At 50.2% G+C, this 20,681-nt stretch overlaps 1 protein-coding gene across 1 annotated transcript in view; it reads left to right on the top strand.

The window, feature by feature from the left end:
• Positions 1-505: 505 nt before the first annotated feature.
• PSMD3 (proteasome 26S subunit, non-ATPase 3) overlaps positions 506-20,681 on the top strand; it is a 42,923-nt gene continuing 22,747 nt past the window's right edge. The window contains exons 1-8 of the mRNA XM_029572515.1: positions 506-906; positions 2,603-2,793; positions 3,026-3,163; positions 3,414-3,550; positions 4,108-4,298; positions 13,256-13,359; positions 13,711-13,825; positions 13,916-14,035. Of these exons, the coding sequence (XP_029428375.1) occupies positions 753-906; positions 2,603-2,793; positions 3,026-3,163; positions 3,414-3,550; positions 4,108-4,298; positions 13,256-13,359; positions 13,711-13,825; positions 13,916-14,035 (1,150 nt within the window). The 5' untranslated portion in view covers positions 506-752. The remainder of the gene's footprint in view (positions 907-2,602; positions 2,794-3,025; positions 3,164-3,413; positions 3,551-4,107; positions 4,299-13,255; positions 13,360-13,710; positions 13,826-13,915; positions 14,036-20,681) is intronic.

The following is a 20,681-nucleotide window of genomic DNA, read 5'->3' as shown; positions in this document are numbered from 1 at the left end:
TGCTCTCTCTCACACACTTACATAGATGATCTCAATCAAATGCTCTCATTTACACACAGGCTCTCAGTCACAGTCACACATACATTCTCTCACTTGCTGGCTGTCTCTCTCCCCCCCTCCCCCAGCATAAATGGTAGCTGCAGCAGCAGCCTCCTCCTCTAGCCCCCGCAGGCCAAGAAAGAAGAATCCCATCAGCCTCGGGAGGCTAATTCTGCTGTCTCCTGTGCCGATTTCTGGCTGCTTCTGATTTTGCTCCCGGCCCACGCTACTGCTCGGGCCACTGCTGCTGCCGCCGCTACTTTTTCGTGCAGCATGGCTCTTTCTTCTTCCCGCGCACCCCACTGCACATCACTTCTTATTCCGGGCCAGGGGGGGCAGGTGCGGGAAGAAGAAAAGGCCCAGCCGCGGTTGCCAGCTTCCAATGACACTGCTGCCGTTCCCATCCGGGCTTGAACGTGCTGCTGATAGCCCGGGCGGCAACGGCAGCAGTGGAAGATTGTCCCCCTCGCTCGGTGAAGGAAGCGCAGCGGGAGACCGGCAGCACGCGACACGCCGCCTGAGAATCGCTGCTTTAGACAACCGGGCGGAGGTTTCTGCGATCTCTGCACTCGACGCTCGGCTGCTCGCCTCGATCTCTGAGCTCGGCCGCGCGGGTCTGCCTTTCCCACAATCCCCCGCGCGCAGCCCTCAGCTCGCTTCTCCCTAGTCATCCTCAGACCCGGAACCGCCTGAGCCCCGAGACAGCGCGGAGCATGAAGGAGGGAGTAGCCCGCCGTAAGCCCGACAAGGGCCGCCAGGCCGAGCCGCAGGACGTGGAGATGAAGGAGGAGGAGCCGCAGGGCGAGAGCCGGAGCGGCGGGGCCGGGGACAGACCGCAGCGGGAGCTGGACGCCATCACCCTGGAGGGTGAGACCCGGAGCGGGACAAGAGAGAGCGAGCCAGAGCCGCCCCCTGGTGGGACTGAGGCAGTAGCTAGTGGATGAGGCTAGAAAGGCTCGGTGGAGAAGAGAGGGAAGGGTGCCCAGGGGATTATCCCTGTCCTCCGGGACCTCATTTTTATTTATTTATTTTATTTTAAAAATTTTTATATACCGCGAAATGGTCAGGGTTTGACCTTCTAGGCGGTTTACAATAAAAACATAATTAAAACAGACATTATTCATTCATACATATTCAATGCGATATAAAATTAGCACCGTAACAAATTAATTTCTAACCTCATGATGTAGGGATGGTAACGGCAGAACTGCGGAGACTCCTGGGAAGGTTCAAGCACTGTGATACCCACAACACATTAACTGCTCTTCCCCTCTCCCCACCTAACCCCATGATCACAGAAGGAGCCAAACACCAGCAGTTCCCTGTACGTACTCAGATCAGTGCAGACACCTGGGTTTTGCCTCCCTGCTAACACCTGGAGACAAAGTTTCACTGACACTGTGCATAATCCAGTGTACCACCTACAGTCCCTCAGCATTGACCTGCATTTCTCTGTCTCCAGTACATGGTATAAAACCTGCAGTCTGGAGAGAAATAAAAAAAAAAGATTAAAAGAATTTCTGGATCCTCCCATAGATAGGAGACAATATAAGGATTGTCATGCTGGGTCAGTCCAAGGTCTATCGAGCCTAGAATCCTCTGACAGTGGCCAGTCCATGTCTTAAGCACCTGACAGATCTCATAAAGTACATCTAACTCCAGTTACTCACTCCCAGGTATAGCAGTAGTTTTCTTTAATCTACCTGGCTAATAATATGTTATGGACTTTTCCTCCAGGAACTTGGTTACACCTCTTTTAAATCCTACTGTGCTCCTCACCTTGACCACATCCTCTGGCAACAGATTTCACAGCTTGATAGTGCACTGAGTGAAAAAGTACTTTCTACAATTTGTTTTGAATCTGATGGTTAGAAAAGAACTAAAGGCTGAGGTGAAACAAAGTTGAGTTAGTCACAGTGTTGAATGTTGTTGTCTAGATGTCTCACTGTTAGGCTATTATTATGAAAATTGTAATGAAGCGTTTAACTTTTTAGAATTGTCTTTATATTATTTGTAATTTTAATTTTTAGCATAAATGTTTTTATGTAGTCTTGTAGACCGATATGATGGTTCCCACCAAAATACCAGTATAGAAATTTTAACAAATAAATAGTTTCACGGAGAGTACCCATGTTTTAGTATCATTTGAAAGGGTAAATAACTGTTCTTTATTTACCCGATCCATCCCTCTTATGATTTTATAATCTTCTGTCATGTTGTGTCTCAGCCATCTCATTTTCAAGCTGAAGAGCCCTACTTTGTGTAGCCTCTCATCATAGGAAAGATGCTCCATCCCTTCTATCATTTTGTTGTCCTCTTCTGTACCTTTTCTAGTTCTGCTAGTATCTGCTATATCCCCCCAATGTGCCTGTTGTGCTATTACATGTCTTAATCTATGACTTTCTCCCTCCTTTCACCCCTGCATTCTTGAAGTCTGCCACTGTTTTGGATCCTGTAATTTTTGCTACAAGTCTGTTCTAAGTGTCTTTCACTGGCCCCTCTGAACATAAGCTACAGAAAGACCCCTGCACTTAGCTGTACCCTCTGCTCCACTTTGTTACAGACATAAAGGAGCATGTGAAGCAGATTGAAAAGGCATTATCTGGAAAGGAACCACGCTTTGTCCTTCGTGCTCTGCGGGCCCTGCCCTCCACTTCTCGCAGGCTGAATCCCAACGTTCTCCACAAAGCAATCCATGGATTCTTCACTTCTAATAGCACTACACGGGACTTCCTGCTCAGCTTCCTGGAGGAGGTGAGTCTGAGAGGGCCTTAGGATAGATGACTGACCTGGAGGGGCTCCTGCTAATCCCCTGCTTCACTGTTAATATAAAACCTAGGTTACAATAATATGCATCGGTTCTCCCCAACACATGATCTTCTGCAGAGCTGTAAGCTGCAATATTTGTTCCATTGCTAGTTCTAGGCATAAGCTCCTGCCGGCCAGCACACATTGGTGACAGCATTCTCTGTCTCTTTCTGTGTAGCCTATGGATACCGAAATAGAGCTGCAGTTCCGTCCTCGCACAGGGAAGGCCGCATCAGCCCCTCTCCTGCCAGAAGTGGAAGCTTATCTGCAGCTTCTCCTCCTCATTTACCTGATGAATGCTAAAAGATTCACTGAGGTAAGCCATCCTGGCAGCTGTTCAAGAGCGGGAGTCGGTGTCCTATTACCCATGTTTTGCTCTGTGCTGCTTCGTGATATCAATGTAGGGTGAAGGAGGGGATGAACCATTAAGACTAGTAGCTTTGTTCATTGTTATATTCAGCACTTTGCAGTAATTAGGGGTTTTTGACTGAATATTTAATTCATTCTTTTGGCATCTGGGTTGTGGCTTAACTGTGTAAGTACTGTGAATTTTGTTCCTTTTGTAGGCACAGAAAGTTTCAGATGATCTGATGCAGAAGATCAGCCCCCAGAATCGCCGGGCCCTGGATCTAGTGGTGGCCAAATGCTATTATTATCATGCTCGAATTTACGAATTCTTAAATAAGCTGGATGTAGTCAGGAGGTAGGAACGAATTTCAGGTCTTGGTCTGAACAGTTTATTGCTACAGATATTAAATCTCTTTCTGGGAAACTTTGATTTCAGTCTGGACATCTGTTTGTTTAGTTCTAAAAGCATGAGAAGAGAGTCCCAAAGTGTAGTGAGAGGCTGCGGAAACTGAACAAAGTTTTCTGATTGTAAACAGAAAGCAAGCTCTTAACTTTTTGTGAACTGATAACATGGGCAAAATTAATGTTCATGGAGACATTGCTTACTTCGGAAGATTAAGCCATATGCACTGTCAAGCAGGATGACCTAGGGATCTGCAGTGATGTGTCCAGAGTCACATACTGTCAGTGACAATGCTGGGATTAGGGCTTATGGGCTACTGGGTTCCTTCTCATTTATAAGAAGCTTTTTTCCCCCAGCAGAGTGGGCCCACTGTTCTCCCCTCCTCAGATTATGTTTAGTGATACATTCCGGTGCGCCTGAAGCATTGAGCTTCTGCTCTCCTGCCTGTGTTTGATGCCCCTCCTCCACCTCATCATGCATTTCTGTTTTGGTTTTTTTTTTCTTTGAAGTTTCTTGCATGCTCGTTTGCGAACGGCGACGCTGCGCCATGACGCCGATGGACAGGCAACGCTGCTGAACCTTCTACTGAGAAATTACCTGCAGTACAGCCTGTACGACCAAGCAGAAAAGCTAGTCTCCAAGTCTGTGTTCCCAGAGCAGGCCAATAACAACGAGTGGGCCAGGTACCTCTATTACACAGGTAAGGGGCTCCAGGGCACTTTTTTATGCAGTTCTAAAAGCCACTTTTTATTGAGTTGAGGCTGGGCACCATGTAAGGTACTTAGTTTGGAAGAATGATTTTTGGATTCATGATTGGCTGTTTTGATTACTGCTATGCGCTTTGTTAGTTTACCTAAAGGCCTGCTCTGTGCACTACAGATATTACAAAATACTGCAAATAACAGAAAGTCATTTGAAAGAACGTATTCCACCTGTGTTCAGTACTGGAGCCCATATCTCAAAAAGGATAGAGACAGGATGGAGGCAATCCAAAAAAGGACAACCAAAATGGTGTGGGGTCCGTTTTGGGAAGAATTATGAGGAGCGTCTGAATGATCTGCATATGTACACCCTGGAAAAGAGGAGGAGCAGAGGAGATAAGATGCAGACCTTCAGATACCTGAAAGGATTTAATGATGTGCAAACTTTGAACCTTTTCAGTTGGAAAGGAAATAGTAGAACTAGGGGTCACGAAATGAAAATCCAGGGGGGAAGACTCAGAACCAACGTCAGGAAATATTTCTTCATGGAAAGGTTGGTGGATGCCTGGAATACCCTTCCAGAAGAGGTGGTGAGGACGAAAACAGTCAAAGAATTCAAAAGGGCATGGGTTAAACACGGTTTCCTGAACATACCCAGATCATTCCAGACCAGTGGGTTTCTGCATCCTACCAGCAGATGGAGTCAGAGAACAAAACTTTGAGGCACTGCTACATAACCGAGAGAGCCACCTGCAGTCCTTCAGTATTTCTCTGTCTCCAGCAGATAGAAGAGGTGCAGACCTGCAGTCCTGACAGAGTGGAGACTTGGAAATTTTACAGTAGATTCTGCTCCCCGAGGTGCTACATTATGTTTCTGGGCCATCCCTTGGGTTGAGCCGGGCAACCAAGGGGTTGGATACCCCTGGCTGCTGTGGCTTGCTGTTCTGGGGACCTAGATAGCCAGGGGACTGGCGCTCTCCTGTGCACTGCTGGCTCCATCCAGGGAAGTACCCTTGGTTTTTGTGGGGTTTTTTTCTTATGCTCTTTGTTTTTGTTTGAGCTGATTTAAGTTTTTTTAATTAAAAAAAAAAATGAAAGAGGCATATCGGCGGGGACCAGGAAGCTTGGACTGTGGGGCAGTGCCAGGGTGCTCAGCAAAGCGGGTTCTCCCACGGCTCACAGGAGTGGGAGAGAGTGAAGGCCGTGTACATTTAGTTTTTCCCTCGTGGCATTCGGGCCTGCTGCTGCCGCCATTCCCGCGCGCCAGTGTTTTTGGCAGCAGTGACATGGGTGGTACTTTTTACATGTCGGGGCGCTAGGCCCGATTTCAGCGCGGGCCTCGTGGCAGACAAGCCGCGTGTGGAGGCTTGCAGGGCCTGCAGGCTCTGGTCTGCCCAGTTGAATACTCGCTTCCTCTGCACTAGTTGTGCATTGGGAAGAGAGGGACCTTCCTTCAAGAATTCTAAGTCCAGGAGAGCTGCCTGTGCTGCTGGGACTGGAGCAGGCTCAAAACGGGAGGTCTTTTGGGTGCCTTCTCCAGAGGGGAATGGCGAACAAGGAACCCCGGCTGTTGAGACTCCAATGGCCCCTTTCCGCTGCTTTCTCCTGCAGGGCATGAGCTGGAAGATGTCCAGGAGGGGTGGAGTGTGTTTGGAGTCCGATCTCCCCAAACAGGGGTTTGATGGCCTGCAGGGGTTCTCCCCCAGCCAAGAAACCTAGGCTGGCTCCAGAGGGCGGCCCTGGACGTGTGCAGATGCCCCTGGGGTCCTGTGTCGCTGGTGTGGAGGGTGACCCCAGGGATCTAGATGACTCGGAGGATGACGCTGAGTCGCAGCACGGCACTAATCCAGATGGGGACCAGACCCCGGGATCAGGATGTGAGCAGGGATGATTTGGATCTCGTGGAGACTGGTACCAAGGGAGATGACCCTTCGGTAGTCGTCCTGTTTAAGAAGGAGGAACTTCACCCACCTATCCCACAGGGCTGGAAAGAATTGGGGGTGACGCTGGCTCAGGAGGAGTCTGATAATGAGGGCATCAATCCAGTTCTGGATGGTCTACGGGGGCCACCCAGTGCCTTTCCCGTGCCTAAAAATTTCAGAAGCTGATCAGCCAGGAGTGGGATTCCCCGAAGCAGGCTTAAAGGTCGGAAGGGCGATGGCAAAAACGTATCCCTTATTGGAGGAGCATTTGGACCACCTTATGACTTCGAAGGTTGACGCGGCGATCTCTGTGATCACGAAGAAGACTACGATTCCAGTGGTGGGGTCCACCGCGCTGAAGGATGTCCAGGACCGCAAGTTGGAGATGCAGTTGCAACGCATATTCGAGGTGTCAGCTTTGAGTTTGTGAGCAACAGTGTGTGCTAGCATGATGTAACGGGCTTGCTTGTGCTGGATCCAGAAACCTCAGGAGCAGGCCTCGTCTGGTGTGCTCGGCCTGTCTTGGGCGGCCTGTCTAGAAGCCAGGGTGGCTTATATGGCGGCGGATGCCTTGTATGACTTGGTGCGTATGGGATCAAAATCACAGAACATATAGAAAGACATGGTTTAATGGAACACAATCAGCATGGATTTACCCAGGGCAAGTCTTGCCTCACAAATCTGCTTCACTTTTTTGAAGGAGTTAATAAACATGTGGATAAAGGAGAACTGGTAGATGTAGTGTATTTGGATTTTCAGAAGGCTTTTGACAAAGTCCCTCATGAGAGGCTTCTAAGAAAAGTAAAAAGTCATGGGATAAGTGGTGATGTCCTTTCATGGGTTACAAATTGGTTAAAAGACAGGAAACAGAGAGTAGGATTAAATGGACAATTTTCTCAGTGGAAGGGAGTGGACAGTGGAGTGCCTCAGGGATCTGTATTGGGATCCTTACTTTTCAATATATTTATAAATGATCTGGAAAGAAATACGAGTGAGATAATCAAATTTGCAGATGATACAAAATTATTCAGAGTAGTTAAATCACAAGCAGATTGTGATAAATTGCAGGAAGACCTTGTGAGACTGGAAAATTGGGCATCCAAATGGCAGATGAAATTTAATGTGGATAAGTGCAAGGTGATGCATATAGGGAAAAATAACCCATGCTATAGTTACATAATGTTAGGTTCCATATTAGGTGCTACTACCCAAGAAAGAGATCTAGGCGTCATAGTGGATAACACATTGAAATCGTCGGCTCAGTGTGCTGCAGCAGTCAAAAAAGCAAACAGAATGTTGGGAATTATTAGAAAGGGAATGGTGAATAAAACGGAAAATGTCATAATGCCTCTGTATCGCTCTGTGGTGAGACCGCACCTTGAATACTGTGTACAATTCTGGCCTCCACATCTCAAAAAAGATATAGTTCAGGTGCTGAAGTCGCCAGTGGAAGACGGTTGCCTAACCCCGAAGCTTCCGATAATCCCCGATTGAATCCGTTTAAAATCGCTACTGTCAGCGGTCTCAACCTGATTATAGTTAGCTCCAGCAACTACCTTACGCTTCCTGATGGCGATGAAAAAGATGACAGATTTAAAGCAATTCTCCTCCTTTTCTAAACACGCGGCAGAGCTGATGGAGGATGAGAGCTATGCACTCGCACAGGCCGCGGGGAACGGAGCTGAAGCTACTGATTTACCTATCAGACTTTCATCTAATAGTCCTGCTGAATTACCATCTCGAGATGAGATAGATTGGATATGAAGCGACACAAGAAAGAACTATTGGACTCCATTTCAGACATTTATTTATTTATTTTTAATTTTTATATACCGATGTTCCTGTATAGAATACATATCGCACCGGTTTACAGAGAACTGAACTGTCGCCTCAGGGGCGGATACATTGAAACTTACAGAGAACCCAGTGGAATGCAATTCAAAACATGATTAGCAAAAAGAAGTACAATTCAAAGCATATACAGTTCAAAACATATTTACAGTGGGATTGGTGGACCAGCGTCTGTAAAGCTCTATTCATCGGTTCTTAGCTATCAGGGAACACTTTGCATTTTAGATAGGCAAGCTGTTTGCTAAATGCAGAAAATTCCATGCAACTTCCCTTTCTAGAACTGATAACAATGTCTCAAAGACAGGGGTTGGTTTGTTAAACATTGGAGATAATTTTCAAAGTCATTTCCATGCATAAAATCCAATTTTTATGCACTGTTATAAAATCAGTTGGGGCTCTGTTTGTATTAAAATGTGCACGATATTTTACACAAACTTCAGAGAGGCGTTCGGGGTGACAGAGTTGGAACTTATGTGCATTTTAAAAAGTATGGGCCAGATTTTGTAACATACGCGCAGGCGTAGATTTGTGCGCGCAACCCAGCGCGCACAAATCTACACCCGATTTTATAACATGCGCAAGCAGCTGTGCGCATGTCATAAAAGACATTCGTGAGAAACTCGCAGCACTTACAGTGCGGGTCGATGACATTGATATCTGTGTAGAGAGCCAGGAAGACTCCCTTTCTATGTGCTGGCCGAACAGAAAACTTGCAAAAGGAGAATGCCTTATTAGTGGAAGAAATTGAAGACTTATAGAACCGCTTTCGGCGATCTAACTTACGCATAAGAGGCATCGCAGAGACTCCAGAATATATGGATTGTTTTTCCGTGGCCAGCTCCATCTGAAATCTTATACTTTCCTCTGATGAAGGTACGCAGACTTCTGATACTGCCCCGACTCAACAAATTAAAATTGAAAGAGCGCACAGAGTGCTAGGTCCTACTATGGCAAACAGAGTGTGAGACATTGTAATATGCCTGCACAGCTTTGCTCTAAAAGAAAAACCATCAGCAGCCGCAAGAAAAAGGTCAGAATGGCTCTGGGAAGGGCATACATTATTCATTTTCAATGATATTGCCCCATCCACGTTGCGTAAATGCTTCGACCTTAAGCAAGTCACCTCAGTCCTACGCACCGAAAAGATCCAGATACCGATGGACTTTCCCATTCGGCCTGTTGTTCGCTGTCAATGGAGTCCCCTTCAGAGTAAAATCCTTCCAGAGGCGGCCAAGACCTTTAAGCAGGCCGGACTTTCCATAACTTTTTCTACGCAAAAGCCCATCAGGCTGGAGGTGAAGACGATGAACATCCCAAGACGGCGCCGGGTTGGGGAAGGAAGACAATGGCTGCGGCACCATTCGGTGGACAGAAACGCCACGATGTCAGACTAAGAATGAACAGTAAATCTAACAAGAACAGTGATAATAGTTGGTTTACCGGATATACAGTTTCTCTGCACAGGTGTCTCTGTTAATAGTGACAAAGTTGAGCTTTTGACAATTCTCAAGTGATGTGCGATGCATTACAAATTTTGGGTAGTGATATTGCATAGTTTGATTTTGCACTAGCAATACGGATAAATCTCGATAACTTGTGTTAAGCAAAGGGGGAATGAAGGGGTGGGAATTATTTCTTTTCCAACGGAGTGGCTACCCCATGGTTGGAGGGAATCCACAGGTTGGGTCTAGTGGATAGGGTATTTTTGGGGGGAGGGGAAGTTATAGATCCATCATAAGAACATAAGAAATTGCCATGCTGGGTCAGAACAAGGGTCCATCAAGCCCAGCATCCTGTTTCCAACAGAGGCCAAAACCAGGCCACAAGAACCTGGCAATTACCCAAACACTAAGAAGATCCCATGCTATTGATGCAATTAATAGCAGTGGCTATTCCCTAAGTAAACTTGATTAATAGCCGTTAATGGACTTCTCCTCCAAGAACTTATCCAAACCTTTTTTGAACCCCACTACACTAACTGCACTAACCACATCCTCTGGCAACAAATTCCAGAGCTTTATTGTGTGTTGAGTGAGAGAATTTTCTCCAATTAGTCTTAAATGTGCTACTTGCTAACTTCATGGAATGCCCCAGTCCTTCTATTAACCAAAAGTGTATTAACCAATTTACATCTACTCGTTCAAGAACTCTCATGATTTTAAAGACCTCTATCATATCCCCCTCCCCCCTCAGCTGTCTCTTCTCCAAGCTGAACAGGGAAAAGATTAGATGTGAACATAATTCTTTTGCTCACTGTCAACAGTTTGTAAGGAGAGGATGGAAAAATGCTCATTAAGCTTAATTTTTTTTTCCATCTATCTTATATGTCAGGACCCCTGGCTGTTCGTTTCTTATCCTTAAACGTGAAAGGTCTCAATACCCACAGAAAATAAAGTTTATTGTTTTGAGAGCTATACCATAAAGCAAATATAGTCCTTCTCCAGGTAATGCGTATAAAGAAACGCTATGAATAGTTATTGCAAAATCAGGGGTACCCACATATTTTCCTAGCTGCTAGTTCCAAAGCAGCAAAATATACCGGAGTTGGGATTTTAATTGCAGGCTCCCTTACATTTGAACTCTTGTTCCCTTTTTCTGATATCTTGGGAAGGTATATTTTCATTAAAATAAGGATCGGGAATGAAATCTTTTCCATCCTCTCCATTTATGCACCCCTATGTGACCAAGGTTCATTTGTGGGTAAGTTGGAGGCTATTCTATCTCAAAATGCAGAAGGATTACTTATTTTTGGAGGAGATTTAAATTTAATTCGTAACATTAGGCTAGATACATTTGCCCCAAGATATAATGGGGGCAGGGGGTAAGGAAGGAGTGGAACATGTTGATGGAAAATTGGGGACTTGTAGATATCTGGAGACAGCGCCACCCTCACTCCAGAACGTATCCTTTTTTTTCAACACCTCATAATACATACTCACGCATAGATTTCTTTTGCATTGATAAGCTTCTACAAAATCGGGTACAGGAAGTAGGAATCTGTGATATCACCTGGTCGGACCATGCACCTGTCTGGTTCGATTTACAAATGCGTGACCTAGATACTGAGCAACGATATTGGAGGCTGAATGACAGCTTATTAAAGGATGGGGATTTTTGTAAATTGGCGGCTTCCAAACTCCAGGAGTATTTCACCCTGAATTGTGCATCCATCACCTCACCAGGTATCGTGTGGGAAGGTTCCAAAGCTGTTATGAAAGGCCTATTTATATCTCAGGCCTGATATCGGAAGAGGGAGAGAGAAAAAGCCAGGACTGTCCTGACTGAGCTGATTGAGACTTTCTCAAGAGCTCCTATGCTAAACCCCACAGTGGGGATTTACCCATAGCTAACAAAAGCCAGACGAGATTCGAACCTCCTAGACACCAATCAAATAGCGCACCAACTAGAGCTCACCAAACAAGTCTTATTTTGAGGAAGGTAGTAAAGCGGGCAGATGGTTAGTGAAATTAAAATCTAAAATTATCCAAAATGCCATTGCCAAAATTAAAACTATCTCTGGTGACATGGCCACGTCACCTGCCGAGATCTGTGCATGCAAGAGGCCGGTCCCCCCTATGAATCCTCAATCTAGTTTTGGACCCTTTAGCAGGGCCTTCCTTTCGGCCGCTGTGCAGTCTGGCTCTATGCCTGTTAAAGGAAAATTTGTTCTTACCTGCTAATTTTTGTTTCTGTAGTACCACGGATCAGTCCAGATTCCTGGGTTTATTCTTCTGTGCCAGCAGATGGAGACAGAGAAAATAAAACACACTGCTTGATATACACTGGTGCCACCTGCAGTTCCTCAGTATTGATCTGTACCCAAGCTAAAAAATTAGTGAAAAAACTGGGAAAAAACCTGTATAAAAGCTGAAAACAAAGTCTTCTGCTATCTCAAAAATACAACAGCTGAGTGGACGACTCTCCACTTCCAGTAATTGGGCGGGTTCTGGACTGATCAGTGGTACTACAGGATCGAAACTTAGCAGGTAAGAACCAATTTTCCTTTCCCTATACTTAACCTGGATCAGTCCAGACTCCTGGGATGTACCAAAGCTCCCTAATGAGGGTGGGACCTGGAGAGTCCCGCTTGCAAAACACTTTCGCCAAACAACTGAGACTCTCAATCTCTCAAATCCAGCCGATAATGCCTTGCAAAAGTATGTAACGACTTCCAAGTTGCCGCTCTACCAATTTTCCGAGGAGAAAACACCTGAGCTTCCGCCCAGGAGGTCGCCTGAGACCTAGCAGACTGAGCCCTCAAACCGTCCGGCACTGGCCTACCCTTGATGATGTATGTCGAACCAATAGCTTTGAAACCTTTCTCCATCTGCTAGCAGGGGAGCACATAACCCATTGGTCCCGAGTCTACACGCTAGGAAAATGGACATTTTCTCTTGTTTGCCCTTTTAAAGGAATTCACTTCCAGAGTGTTCAGGCAATTCTAGTTTTTAAAGCTTTTCAAAAGCAGGTGAAAGCATATTCCCTCTACATAGCCAGATCAGTCCAGACTCCTAGCTTTTGCCTCCCTGCCAGCAGATGGAGACAGAGAAAGTTTCACTGACACTGTACATAACTGTGTGCCAACTGCAGTCCCTTAGGATTTGTAATTTAGTTTGTCAGCCTGTATGTACCATCACATTTGTAGTATTTGTTGATTTGGTTATCTGCTTAGAACAAGTTTTATTGTATAATGTGGGCGCTATAAGTGTTTTACATAAAACAGAAAGTATTAAACTTCTGGATTTACTTCCGAAATAGAAGGCCAAATCAAGATTTTACTTGTTGGCTATTATAATTTTTCTAAACTGATTAAGATGAATTGCTGAGCTGCGTGTGGTCGTGTGAGACTGCATCCTGAGGTTCCTTCTCCATTTTACTCTAGGGACTTGTAGAGGGGTCCACAAGCCTCCTCTTCTGAGCATATTTGGCTACTGTTTACAGCTTAGTCTGTATGGACAGAAGAGGAAATGGACACCCACAGGAAGCCAGAGATCTGACTTGAGTGGCAGTGGCTTTTGGCATCCCTTAAATAGGCAATGCTTGAATTGATGAAGTTAATGAAGTTGAATGGTGGAAGTCTGAGCTAAAATGATGCCACAGATGCAGAGCAGCATGGAAGAGCTGGAGGCAAAAGTAAAGAAATGTGCTTCTGATCATGGGGAATGTCTCTTCTTCTCTCCCAGGTCGAATAAAGGCCATCCAGCTGGAATATTCGGAGGCAAGGCGGACTCTGACCAATGCCCTGAGGAAGGCTCCTCAGCACACTGCCGTGGGCTTCAAACAGACGGTGGGTGCCGTGAGTCTGGTTAGTGTCATTTAGCATGGGAGAGAGGGAGAATCGCTAATGTTCTGCGAGGTGTAAATGACAATGGAGGAGAGAGGGGAAGTGGGAAGAGCTTGGCATTGCCAGCTAGAACTCCATGATCTGTTATCCTGGTTCTGCATCTGACACTGGTCATTGCTTTGTCTGCCAGTGCCCGAGTTCTAATCCCAGTTCTGCCACTGGCTGTCTCCCCTTGCCTCAGTATGCAGGCGTGACAGCATTACTCTCGCCGCCCTACCTCAGGGGCTGTCTTATGGAGTGTGTGCAGTGACTGGAAAGCACTAGAGAAACAAGGTCCTTCCTTCACCCGCACAGGTTCACAAGCTGCTGATCGTGGTGGAGTTGCTGCTGGGGGAGATCCCGGATCGACTTCAATTCCGCCAGCCATCCCTGAAGAGGTCACTTATGCCATATTTCCTGCTCACCCAGGGTGAGGCACTACTGTGACTGCCCTACTGCTCCCCCTACATTCTCAGCTCTGTGCGCGCATCATTTGTAACCCTCTGTCCTTCCTTCGCAGCCGTGCGTACAGGAAACCTGGCCAAGTTTAATCAGGCTCTGGATCAGTTTGGAGAGAAATTCCAGACAGACGGGACCTACACACTAATCATAAGACTCAGACACAACGTCATAAAGACAGGTAAGAAGAGTTTGGCCCCATCTCATGTCTGCTGCTGTGGGGAGAAGCCAGTGGCAGAGCTGAGATTAGAACATTATTATTACTTTGCATAGCACATACCTGATGTATGCAGTGCTGTGCAGAGACACACAATGGACAGCACCCACTCCTTAGAGAGTTTACTGCCTACTCAAGACAGACAGACAACAGTCCAGAGCTCAGACTCAGGAAGAGATTTTTTTAAATTTATCTTTATTACATCATTAACATGAAAGTAAAACAGCAAGCAAAAATACTCATAAAGATACATATAAAAGCAAACAACATCATAATGCAATGAATCTCAAGTCCACATAATCAGAAGAAACGGGAGAATAAAAAAGTTACACTTATTGCTAGTGGCAGTCCAAGCGTTACCCACCAAACCCAAAATAACCTAATTAACCTGTGCTTTATCCATCAGAAAAGTTTTTCCAAATGAAGAGGTTCACAAAATATAAACTTATGTTCCTGAACATACCCAGATCAGTCCAGAAAAGTGGGTTGTGTTATCCCTACCAGCAGATGGATTCAGAGAGCAAAGCTTTGGGCACTGCCATATATACAAGAGAGCCACCTGCAGTCCCCCAGTCTTTCTCTGACTCCAGCAGTTAGTAGTTGTGCACTCCTGCAGTCTTAATTTTTCATTTAGTTTAGGGAGATAGGAAAAGAAAATTCCTTTCCTCGGCTGCTTCCTGAGGTGTTAGGCACCTTCATGGGCCATCCCTCATCAGAAGCCGGGCGTCTGGGGGGTTGGACACCCCTGACTTGGGTCTCGCCCGCTCCAGTTCAGTGGTTGGAGGCCAGGGGCTCCTGGCTACCCACCTCTGAAGCTGCTCCCTCGACTCCAGGCTTGTGAGCTTATAAAGTTTTAAAGAAAAAAAAAAGAGCAGACTCAGCTCACGCGGCGTCGCTGCTTCTGAGGTAAGGAGTCGGGGGCTGCCTCCTGCAGCGGGGGGGGGGGGGGTGTGAGGTGTCTCCCCCCATGTATTTCCTCCGCTCCCGGGGCTCCGGGCTGTCTGGTGAGGTAGGGGGCGTTGTTTATCGGCAGTCGCAGTCTTTGCTACTCGCGTCACAGGGCCTGCCGGCAAGACTTTTCCTGCGCCGCTGAAGCGCACGCTTTGCTTGGAGTCGGCTTGCCTCTGCATTTTTTTGACCGTGTGGCTCGGCCCCGTCGCAGACAGTAAAGTTTTGGGCCTGCCAGCAAAGTTTCCTAGTGCCGCTGAAGCGCGCGCTTTCCTCTGAGCCCCTGCTTTTTTTTTTCACCGCGTGTCAGTGCGGACTTAGAGATGGCGCCCCGGACCAAATCGGCACCCTGCCGTGCCTGTGGAGCGCGCGGTCAGCCTCTTGAAGCATCTTCTCTTTGCCCTGACTGTTCCTCGGGCCGGGAGGGCTCGTCAGGAATCACGCCCCCTCCCATGGGGGAGGGGAATGAGGCGCAGTCCGAATCGCGGGGGGGGGGGGGGGGGGATGCCCCTCCCTTATTAGTCCCCATGGGGGAGGATCCTCAATTGGGGATGGGCTGTGTGGAACCAGATGCCTTTACTGGGGCAGAGGATGAGCAGGAAGGTTTTTCTCCTCAATTTATTCTTCTTATGCACCAAGCCTTCCTGGCTAGGAGACAGGCAGTGCTCAGGAGACCCGGACGGCCGTTGGATACTTTGGAATCTGCTCCAAAGAGGGGGAAGTCTGTGGATACCCAGCAGCCCTTGGTACGACAGTCTCACCCTGTGGAGTGCTCTCCCAGGGGACTTCAAGGGCCAAACCCGATCCGCGCTGGATCCAGATACTGCGCCAGATATTGATCCGGATGCGGATCCAGACCCGACTCCGGATGTGGGAGATATCCCACACGATGACCCAGATGGAGACGACCCTCCGTCTGCAGAGGGTAATGACCCCAGTGTGGTTCGCCTGTTAAAGTGCGACAAGGTACGCCCCCTTATTCCGCAGGTTTTGGATGTTTTGGGGCTTAAAGTTTCGCAAGAGGAATCAGATAATGAAGGGGTTAATCCAGTCCTCGATGGTATTCGGGGACCAACTTCTTCCTTCCCTTTGCCCAAAAAGGTCCTCAAGCTGGTAACTCGCGAGTTGGACGCCCCAGATGCGGGGCTCAAAGTTGGCAGGGTTATGGCCAAGCTTTATCCCCTATCTTCAGATGTTTTGACCTCCTCAAGATTCCGAAAGTGGATGCGGCAACTGGAGATCCAGTTGAAGCGGGTATTTGAGGTGACCGCCCTGGGCCTCAAAGCGGTGGTCTGCGCCAGCCTTATGCAAAGGACTTGCCTTTGCTGGGTGCAGGAGGCAGCGCCCAGCTCGGGGGCCGCAGGTGGTGGTCCGTTACAGACTGCTCGCTTGGAAGCGTGCATTCCCTGTACGTACCTGGATCAGTCCAGACCGTGGGTTATGTCCCCATTCCAGCAGATGGAGTCAGCCAAAGCTTTGAGGGGGCGTCACCATAAGTACTACTACCCCCTCTGCAGGAGTTCAGTATCTTCTGACTCCAGCAGATGCGAGTAGGGGAATCTGGGCTTGCTCCCGATTACCTGTAACCATTGTTCCCTTGATTGGGTTTTTCTTCTCTGTCTATTATATTTAGTTGTTTTGGATCAAGTTTGTTCTTTAAAAAAAAAAAAAAAAAAAAAGTTAATTGGTTTAATTGGAGAGGCGTGGCTTCCTTTTGGTGCTGTCTCTCTGTCTCTCTCTCTCCTTTCCCGGCGACTAGGCTGTTGTTGTCCACCGGGGTAAGTTGTATTGGTTTTTGCTGTATTTTTCTTTTGCAGCTTATTTGGACGCGGCGGCCGGTGGAACCGGCCTCCCAGCGTTTTCTCCCTCTCCCGCGGCCATCTTGCCGGCTCCTCGTGGGCTGCAGCAGGGAGCAGGGAGCTCTTCTTCGGCGGGTTGTGAGGCCAGGAAGGCCCCCCCGCGGCCTCGTGGCCTGCAGCAGGGAGTAGGGAGCTCTTCTTCGGCGGGTTGTGAGGCCAGGAAGGCCCCCCCCGCGGCGCCGTTTTTCAGCCGGCGGGCAGTGCAGGCCAGGAAGGCCCCCCCGCACCAGCGTTTCTCCTCTCGGCCCCCCCGAGGCTTTCTGATTTTTTTTTTTTTTTTGCCTGCCTGCTCCGTTTTCGCCAGCGCTCCCGATGCCGCGGCCGTTGCGTTGTTCGGCCTGCGGCGATCCGGGATCGCGCATTTCGCGCGAGGGGATCTGCGCTCGGTGCCTCCCCGGGGGGGAAGGCACGTCGCGGTCCCGGGACGATTTTTCCTTTTTGGCAGGGTTGCCCGGGCGGTGCGGGCCGGCCCCTCCCCCATCCCTGGCGGGAACGGCGGCCATATTGCATTCCCTGCGCCCTGAGGGGACTCAGGCAGCGCGGGAGGACAGGGATTCCTCCAAAGTTTGTTTTACTTTAAAAAAAAAAAAAAAAAAAAAAAAAGTTAAAAAGGGTTCAATTTGGGACGGCGTGACTTCCCTTTGCGTTGTCTCTTCCTTCCTCTCTCTCTTGGTGCGAGCTGTACCTTGTGAACCGGGGTAAGTGCATTCTTCTGTGTTTTTTTTTTTCTTTACAGCTGATTTTGCTCGTGGCTGCTTCGGCTTCGCCGCGTTTTTCTCCCTCACCAGCAGCCATTTTGCCGGTTCCTCGTGGGCTGCGGAGGTGAGCGGGGAGATCTTCGTTGGCGGGTTGTGAGGCCAGGAGGGCCCCCCCGCGGCACCGTTCATCAGCGGGCAGTGCAGGCCGTTCAGGCCCCCCCGCGGCATCGTTCTTCATCGGCGGGCAGTGCAGGCCGCTCGGGCCCCCCCGCGGCGCCGTTCTTCATCGGCGGGCAGTGCAGGCCGCTCGGGCCCCCCCGCGCCGGCGTTTTTCCTTCTCGGCCCCCCCCCGAGGCTTTTCGTTTATTTTGCCTGTCTCCTCCGTTGTCAGCAGTGCTCACGATGCCGCGGTCAGCACGTTGCTCGACCTGCGGTGAGCCGGGATCGCGGATTGCTCGTGAGGGGATCTGTGCTTGGTGCCTCCCCGGGGGGGAGGGCCCGTCGCAGTCCCTTAGCGAATTTTTCGTTTTTGACAGGCATGCCCGGGCGGCGCGGGCCGGCCCCTCCCCCATTACTGGCGGGAACGGCGGCCATTTTACATGCCCAGCGCCCTGAGGGGACTCAGGCAGCGCTGGATGACAGGGACTCCCCCGAGGGCTCTCCACCGAATTTGCTGCCGGACAACAGCCTGACGGGCCGGGGTCCCACGGGGTTCCCCCCACCGGGGCTTCCTCGAGTAGGCTGGGATTCTCCCCGGACTTTGTACGGTTACTGCACACTGCGTATTTGCAGGGCCTTGTCGCTCCCGCAGCACCGTCTCCAGCCAAGGTCCCGCGGCTCTCGCCTCCCTCTCAGGCCCCCCCCGTCCCGGCGGGTGTGGGGGCCACCCTGCCTCCCGCCCGCACCTGGATCCTGGGCCGGACCTGGGAGAAGGGGGCCAAGGGGATTCCACCTCAGAGGGGGACGATCCGCACACGCTGCGTCTCTTCCAGGGGGAAGAGCTGGACGAACTTATTCCACTCATTATCCAGGAGCTGGATCTCGATCCGCCGCCGGACCCGCCCGCTCCAGTAGCGCCCGCCGTCGTCTCGTCGGCCAAGAAGGGAGATCCGGTGCTGGCAGCCCTCCGGCCGAGGGCTCGGGCGTTTTCCCAGCCATGATTTCTTCCTGCAGCTTGGGACGCCCCGGAGGCTTCCCTTAAGGTCAGTCGGGCCATGGAGAAGCTGTATCCGCTACCAGAGGATTTCCTGGATCTCATCAAGGTTCCGAAAGTGGACTCCGCGGTGTTGGCGGTCACGAAGAGGACGACCATACCAGTGATGGGTGGCGCGGCCTTCCGGGATACGCAGGATCGCAAGTTGGAAGTCTTCCTCCAGCGGGTCTTCCAGGTCTCCGCGCTGGGGATGCGGGCGGTGATGTGCAGCTCGCTGGCTCAGAGGGCGCGCCTTCTCTGGGGGCAACAACTTCTCCCCTCTCGGGTTCTGCCGGCTGAGGAGGCCGCCCAAGCGGATGGGCTGGAAACTGCGGTGGCGTACGGGGCTGACGCCTCCTATGACCTGCTTCTATGACCTGCTTCGGGTCCTGGCCCGAGACATGGTCTCGGTAGTGGCGGCGCGTCGCCTCCTATGGCTGCGCAACTGGGCGGCGGACACTTCCAAGTCGAGCCTGGGTTCCATGCCATCCAGGGGTAAGTTCCTGTTCGGAGAGGATTTGGACCAGATCATCAAGTCACTGGGGGAAAGCGCAGTTCATCGCCTGCCGGAGGACAGGTACCGGACCTCCAGGGCGTTTTCGTCCTCCCGCACCAGATCCAGGGCGCAACGGCGCTATAGGAACTACAGACCGGCGGTCTTCAGGCCCTCTGCCCCCAGGTCACAGCCCTGGTCCCGCTCCTTTCGCGGGTGTAGGCCTGTGCGTCCCGCCTCGGGAACGGGACAACCCTCTCCCAAGTCCTCCCAATGATGTTCGGCTCGCCCACTCCACCGTCCCCCAGTTTGGGGGACGGCTGGCATTCTTCTACCAGGAGTGGGCGCGGATCACCTCGGACCAGTGGGGCTTGGACACCATAGAAAATGGCTACGCGTTGGAATTTGTCCGCGCTCCAAAGGGACGGTTCATCTTCTCCCCCTGCGGATCGGCCTCCAAGCGAAGGGAGGTGCAGTTGACACTGGACAGGCTTCGGGTGATTGGCGCCATTGCGCCCGTGCCCTCCAGAGAGGTGGGCTTGGGCCCTTATTCCATCTACTTCGTGGTACCCAAGAAGGATGACTCCTACCGGCCCATCCTGGACTTGAAGGAAGTCAACAAATCCCTCCGGGTGGTTCGGTTTCGGATGGAAACGTTGCGCTCGGTGGTGGCGGCGGTGCATCGAGGGGAGTTCCTAGCCTCCTTGGACCTGACGGAGGCCTACACGGAATCGGGAGGTTCGGGTCCTATCGGACAACGCGACCACGGTGGCCTACATCAACCGCCAGGGCGGCACTCGCAGTCCACAGGTCGCGCTCGAAGCAGCCATGCTGATGCAGTGGGCGGAACGATATCTGGTCCGTCTGGCGGCCTCGCGCATCGCGGGCGTGGACAACGTCCAGGCGGATTTCCTCAGTCGCCAGCGCCCCGGGGAATGGTCCCTCTCCGACGAGGCGATGCAGCTGCTTGTTCGCCGGTGGGGAACTCCCCACAGGGGTCTAATGGCGTCCGCGCAAAACGCAAAGGCTCCCCGTTTCCTCAGTCGTCGAAGAGAGCGAGGAGCAGAGGGTGTGGATGCTCTGGTGCTCCCGTGGCCGGACCATCTTCTTCTCTATGCGTTCCCGCCATGGCCTCTGGTGGGAAGACTACTCCGCAGAATAGAAGCTCATCGGGGACTCGTGCTCTTCGTCGCACCAGAATGGCCACGGAGACCCTGGTTTGCGGACCTTCTCCAACTGGTGATCGACGGCCCCATCCGCCTGGGACATCTCCCTCGCCTCCTGCATCAGGGCCCGGTATTTTTCGACCAGGCAGAACTCCTCTGTCTTGCGGCCTGGCTTTTGAGAGGCAACGTCTCCGCTGCCGAGGTTACCAGGAGGCGGGAGTGTCAACGCTCTTGCGTTCCAAGAAGACTTCGAC

This window comes from Rhinatrema bivittatum, chromosome 12 (assembly GCF_901001135.1).
Source record: "Rhinatrema bivittatum chromosome 12, aRhiBiv1.1, whole genome shotgun sequence".
NCBI classification, from domain to species: Eukaryota; Metazoa; Chordata; class Amphibia; order Gymnophiona; family Rhinatrematidae; genus Rhinatrema; species Rhinatrema bivittatum.
This window is presented reverse-complemented; position numbering and strand designations above follow the sequence as displayed.